At 44.1% G+C, this 6,575-nt stretch overlaps 1 protein-coding gene across 1 annotated transcript; it reads left to right on the top strand.

The window, feature by feature from the left end:
- Positions 1–370: 370 nt before the first annotated feature.
- LOC140544438 (kelch-like protein 10) lies at positions 371–5,111 on the top strand. Its single transcript, XM_072667960.1, has 9 exons — positions 371–504; positions 905–1,150; positions 1,986–2,235; positions 2,604–3,221; positions 3,593–3,742; positions 3,982–4,098; positions 4,224–4,315; positions 4,615–4,714; positions 4,983–5,111. Exons 1-9 carry the CDS (start codon positions 371–373, stop codon positions 5,109–5,111), a joined length of 1,836 nt encoding a protein of 611 aa, XP_072524061.1.
- Positions 5,112–6,575: the final 1,464 nt, after the last annotated feature.

Raw genomic sequence — 6,575 nt, 5'->3', positions numbered from 1 at the left:
TTGTAACTCTAAAGACCTGCTGCTGTTTCTCTAGAGAAGGGGAGTCGGATACGCTGGCAACTGACGCCAACAACATCTGGCGTTGAAAGTACATCCCTTGTGTAGGAACGACGACGAGACTCGCAGTGCACTCTGGTCCACGTACAGCTGGAACTTAGGATTTTAATGTATATATTGTTTTCTGAAATGGGTTCTAAATTCCTCCTAAAGTCGGCGTAAACCTCACAAAGCAGTGACACCGGTACGACATCATCGGGTTCTAAAGAGTGTCCTGTGAGGTCAACGTTCCAGAACTGCTGAAACCGACAGAAGCACAAATCTTCACCCTGAATCTCAGAGCAGACAGTTGTGATCACCAGCGTGGAGAGAAATGAGCAGCACAGCTGGGGAGATCTCCAAACAGCTCCGGTTGGACGGCAAACTGTGCGATGTGGTCCTCAGAGTGGGCGGGGCTGAAGTGAAAGCCCACAAGATCATCCTGTGTTCATGCAGTGGATACTTCAGGTGAGACCATGAACACCTTGTAATCAGTCCAATCACTTCATCAACATCAGCTGTTCAAAAAGGTTCAATCGATTGAAGCTGTTGATCCTCAAAACCATGTGAAGATTAGCTTGTAGCTAATGTGACTATGTGTGTTGTTCCCCACTCACTCAGACACTTTTCTCCAACACCCTCTACTGGTGATCATCATCACATGCATATTAAAGCTGACTGTAGGTTAACCAGGTACACGTCCACCGTTACAGTGAGATAACAGGACTGTTCCTTATGCTCTTCTGTTACAGCAGACCAGGGATGTCCTGATCTAGTCCAGTTCAGTGGTCAGAGTGTGTACCGTTACACACTTTTCAGGAAAGTTCCCCGTGTTGATTTACTTGTATCTGTCTCTGTGCTATCCCAGAGTTCTGTTCACCAGCAGCCACTGGAAGTGCTCTGAGAAGAGCGTGTTCACCATCCCAGACGTGTCACCAGACATAATGGAGCTCATCTTGCAGTACGCCTACAGCGCTGACGTCGACATCACGTCCGAGAACGTGCAGGACCTTCTGGCCGCCGCCAACCAGCTAGATGTCCTCGGCCTCGTGGGCCTCTGCTGCAACTTCCTGGAGAAGCAGCTCTGCCCTGAGAACTGCATTGGAATCTGCAGGTCAGAACAGCGAGGGGGGGCGGTAGGGTGTAAAGGTTCGGAAATGGTCCAACTACAAATGAACATTGCTCGATTTTGATGGGGTAAAAGCATGGTCTATGCGTCCACTCTGAAGTGTGCACTCTGCAGGCTTATTTTGATGTAGGGGAGGGTGAGGCACAAGCTGATTTGGGGAAAATGTAACATGGCTGAATTTTTGTAGGTAAACAGGTCCAGGTAGAATATTAAAAATACTTTTTGGTAGGAAATAACCATATTTTGTAAATATTTGCATAATTCTTAAAATAACGACTGGATGAAAATATTTATGTTTTTAATACTATAATATGTAGGTTTATTATAATATAATATAAGGTTTATTGTCTATACTAGCAAAGTTTTTGGTGGAATTTTCCAGAAAATTTTAAAGTAAATTATTATTATTATTATTATAAATATTTAATAATTAAAGCAATACATTTGCTGTTAATGTTATTGAAGTTTATTTAGAGAAATGCCTTAATTAATTAACCTGAATCAAACGCCTTCAATCAAGTGACAGCACTAAAAGTTCTGCAGCAGACATGTACATCTTTCCCATCTTTAGCACTATATGGCCAAAAGTATTGGGACACATTCTTTTCTTCCAGAGTTTCTTCCAAACTCAAGGGTATTAAAATTAAGAGTTTATCCTGTTTTTGTTGGATTGACTGTCTCACAAAGACTGTCCAGGGAAGAAGGCTTTCTATTAGATTCTGGAGAAGGACTCTAGTTAGGACACATCTCACATCTCTACTGACGTATTTGTGCCAACCCCAGAACCCCAGGCAACATATAACAGGAAAATCTGCTGCAGGTTTGCTGACTGGTACTCATGCCGTGAGCTGTATCGGCGGGCGCACACCTACATCCTGCATCACTTTGAGGAGGTTGTGCGGGAGCCAGAGGAGGAGTTCCTGGAGCTCACTCTGCTGCAGCTGAGCGACATCCTGGAGAAAGACGAGCTGAACGCGAAAAGAGAGGAAACGGTGTTCGAAGCCGTGCTAAAGTGGATCGAACATGCCCCGACTCTCCGGTCCAGCTGCATTGTGGTACTGCTGCCGAAGGTGAGGAAGACAAGCCAGCTGTAGCAGAGAGAGTTCAGCAGTCTGTAATAGTCTAATTACCTCAGTTGATACTGCCAAGTTTACACCCCACCACTGGCATATCAGCCTTGGGTTAGTTCATTAAGTTCATTAACCGCTGAGGGTTTGGGGCTTGAGAGCCACTTCTGCAACCTGACCCCTCTCTGAATGTAGCTTAAGTGTGTTTGTACTTGATTAGTGTCTAGAACTTAGAGTCTGCAGAAGAAAGTGTTACCCAGTTGCCCAGGGCAGTCGTAGCCAGTTGCTGTGCTCACTCAGCTCTTACAGGCTGTGAGAGATCTGAACTTGATGAGCTTTGTCTCTTTCTGCTGCTACATCTGTGAGAGTAGGTGCGATTGGGCCTGATGGATAATAATTACTTCTTAAACAATGTGAGGAATAACCCGCTGGTCAGCAGCCACCTGGAGTGTCAGGCTCTCATCACACGCGTCCTGAGGACCTTGCATCACATCTGCAGGAACGGACTCACTTGCACCTGCTTCCTCGATCCCGTAAGCCGGCCCCGGCTGCCCTACTCTATTCTGTTGGCCGTTGGCGGCTGGAGTGGGAACAACCCCACCAACGCTATCGAGGCCTATGACTCAAGGACAGACCGCTGGATGCTGATTCCTTGGGCAGAAGAAAGCCCAAGAGCTTATCACGGCACGGCGTTCCTGGATGGAGCTTTGTACATCATCGGGGGTTTCAACGGTGTGGAGTACTTCAACAGTGTGCAGAAATTCAACCCCATCACACACTCCTGGAGCCAGGCGGGGCCCATGCACTTCTGCCGCTGTTACGTCAGCGCCACCGTGCTGGACGGATACGTCTACGCCATGGGTGGCTTCACTGGATACGAGCGGCTGAACTCGGCGGAGCGCTATGAGCCCAAGACCAACCAGTGGAGCCTCCTCCCACCCATGCATGAGAAAAGAAGTGACGCAAGTGCTGCCACCCTTAACGGCAAGGTAAGAGCACACTGTGGGGGCTTCATCAGCATAGGTGGGTTTAGTAGTTCATATGGTAATTAAATACTGACTCAAGCAGCACTGAACTCAGTTAGGCTTGGCAGGCTGGGAAATAGAATCCCAGTCTGCCACAGGAAAGGTGGTGTTGTTACTATGGTACACCACCCTTTTCACATCACTTTGAGTGTCCATTGTTATGCCTTTATTAAACCTTATTAAAGCAATAGATATCTTGAGTTGCAGGAAGGTTTATCATCACATTCTTCATTATAGAGGTTCACCTCTCTGTTCTTCTGGAATGAACTTCAGTTAATGAATGTACTGCAGTGGTCCTGCATGTTGTAGTGTCAAGAATTTGCTGGTTCCTCCAGGTGTACATCTGCGGAGGCTTCACTGGCAGCGAGTGTCTGTTCACGGCCGAGTGCTTTGACCCGCAGACCAATCAGTGGACTCTCATCGCCCCCATGCAGACGAGCAGGAGTGGATTAGGTGTTGTTGCTTTTAATCAGCGAGTGTTTGCGGTGAGCTCTTACTTCTTACATTTATACACCACCTATCAAAAGTGCATACCTCAACTTCTATGGAAATGTTTTCAGTAATTAAAATGAATAATAAAAAAGAAATACACAAAAAAAGCCCTACAAGGAGCCTACTGTACATCATTCAGTAACATGGTGCACTTGGTGAACTTCTTAAGGTAGTCAGGTGTTCATGAAGCAGAGACTCTAATTAATGTTTTTCTGGGTTTTCCTGTGGTTAGATTGGAGGTTTTGATGGAGTTAATCGGCTACATTCAGCTGAAGCCTACAACCCCAACACCGACTCCTGGAGCGCTCTCTCCGCCATGTTCCACCCTCGCAGCAATTTCGGCATTGAGGTAAAAAAAGACATTCAACACCCTGTTCATTAAAAATGAGATTTTCCCTTTTCATCAGTTTCATCAGTGTAACATCAGTGTTCTTCATCATTATCTTCTTTCCATCTCCTTCTGGTTCCCTCCAGGTTTTGGACGACCGCCTGTACGTGGCAGGCGGCTTTAACGGCCTCACCACCATCTCCAGTTCTGAGTACTATGAGGAAACGTCTGATGAGTGGTATGGAGATCAGCTCATGAACGTGAAGCAGAAAGGCCTAAACATTCACACTCAGTCATTTTAATCAAGGCTGCCAACATTTCACATTTTCCAGCAGTGTTTAGTGTCTCTGAGCACCACGGTGTGCTCCTCAGCTTTTTACTCCTACTGTATTTAACCAGTGCAGTCTTCGGGTGGTGTCAGTAATGTCACGTTTATGGTGAGAGTGTATTTGTGAGATGGGCTGTATTTCAGCCAGTGAATGCTGCTCACTAAAGAGAAGGCTTTTGTTTAACTGATGATGTTTGGGGTGCTTGCAGGTTTGATATCCAGGATATGCACGTGTACCGCAGTGCGCTGAGTTGCTGTGTGGTGTCTGGTCTGCCCAATGTGACAGAATACACCTTCCACCAACCCGCAGTCTAAGAGTGAGCTGCCCAGTCAAACCTTGCTGTAGCGTCTGGTCAGGTACAGAGGAGCCAAATAAAAAAAAGTGCACTTTCATTTAGAGACTTTCTTTGACTTCCGTTAAGAATCTTTCCACTCACTGAAGGCTACAGGGTATCTCACACCACAACTGTTTTCATCAGGATTGTTCCACAGTCAAAATCCAAAAAGACAAGGCAGAGGTGTAAACACAGAAAACCTCAACCATAATAGCACACCCTTATCTCTGTCTTCACAACAGCTGCAGCTTCAAAACAAGAACCTTACTGAGTTCAATCATACGTTCAAGTTCAAGTTCATTTCTAGAGCACTTTTAACAACACATGTCACAAAGCAGCTTCACAGAGATCTGAGTCTAAGCCCCAACTGAGCAAGCCAATGGTAAGCCAGAGGCCAAAACAAGTCCCTCAGAATGAGAGGAGGAATACTTGAAAGGAACCAAAACTCAAAAGTAGAAGTGCCAGATGACCAGTTTGCTTCATCCACGGCATTGGTAAAGACTTGAGAGCAGGACTGGTGCAGCAGAGAGAGCAGGCCTCCATGTCCTACTTCTCTCCTGAGCACTGGGCAGGATGGGGGTCAGGGCCTGCTCGTGGGGAAAATCGTGGGAAAATCCTGTGTCCTTTGAAAGAGTGAAGCAGTGGGCCAAGGAGGTCAAGAATGAAGTAGCCAGTTCAGGAGCCAGTAGGGCCAGGGAAAGGGTGACCGGCGCTGAAAGTGGCAATCTGTAGTGTCTTGTGTTTCACAAAAAATTTCTAGCAAGTAGTAAAATATATCTAGTAGTATATAATAAATCTTACTTATTTCAGTCATTCTGAAGCTCTTTTAAACATTTTTGTTCTAACCAGCTTCCTCAGATCCTCCAGTAGCCTCTCAAAAAAACATATTTATAAAACAGCCTTAACGTTAAAACCACCTGCCAGGTTTATGTAGTTTTATGTAGTATTTAATTGTTTATTTAATTTATTATACATTTGTAATTGTATTAGATCTTAGATCTTTCATGTCTTCTGATGACATTTTTCTTTTCTGTCTTTTACTAATGACTAATTATGTAAAGCTGCTTTGTGACAACAACAGTTATAAAAAGCTATACAAATAAATTTGACTTGACTTGTAGTAACAGGAATGAACACTCTGTATGTTTGTGTGTGTGTTAGGGCTGGGTGATATGGACAAAAATAAATCGCTATATATTTTAATCGTCCGATATATTTTAATGAATTGAATGGCGATATACGACATACGATATACGATATTATATACGTTATGAAAAATAATGTGAAATGTTTTTCATGAACATTATATAAACACAGGTCAAACCAGGTCACCCTGTCATCATCCATGCCATGTCCTGTAAAAAAAAAGGGAGCTAATTTAGGCCTAATGAAATATGATTAACACCTCAGTGTACATTCGAGATTATTTTCATTTTGTTACAGTTTTAAGGCCTAAATAAAATGCTTTTGTTTTTAAAATAAACAAAAACAGTAGGGTATACTTTGTTTTAGAAAAAAAAACATTTTACAGTGTAGTTTACTGTAGCTGATTTAATAGAGGATGTTTTTCATTAAAGAAGTAACAAAAACTGGCATAACTCATCTTAAAAGCATACAGTTACATTTGAAATAGTTTATCTGCTTAATTCCAGCTTTGAGAAATATATAGGCCAAATCTGTTGGTGTGGCGCAACAGATAACACCACTACCTGCCACTGAGCTACCATACCATGTTGGAGACTGGGGTTCGATTCCCGGTCTGGGTGACTATGCTGCGCTACAACACTACATTGGCCCACCTCTGTAATATGAGTAACCATGTAGGTCGCTCTGGA

This window comes from Salminus brasiliensis, chromosome 22 (genome assembly GCF_030463535.1).
Source record: "Salminus brasiliensis chromosome 22, fSalBra1.hap2, whole genome shotgun sequence".
In the NCBI taxonomy this organism is placed as follows: domain Eukaryota; kingdom Metazoa; phylum Chordata; class Actinopteri; order Characiformes; family Bryconidae; genus Salminus; species Salminus brasiliensis.
This window is presented reverse-complemented; position numbering and strand designations above follow the sequence as displayed.

What these genes read in the sequence shown, in the direction of transcription:
- LOC140544438 (XM_072667960.1), top strand. Translation starts at nt 371, where the DNA reads ATGAGCAGCACAGCTGGGGAGATCTCCAAACAGCTCCGGTTGGACGGC. An exon ending in AACTGCATTGGAATCTGCAG is followed by an intron (nt 1,151 to 1,985) that starts GTCAGAACAGCG and finishes AATCTGCTGCAG; the next exon opens with GTTTGCTGACTGGTACTCAT. An exon ending in GAGGAAACGTCTGATGAGTG is followed by an intron (nt 4,316 to 4,614) that starts GTATGGAGATCA and finishes GGGTGCTTGCAG; the next exon opens with GTTTGATATCCAGGATATGC.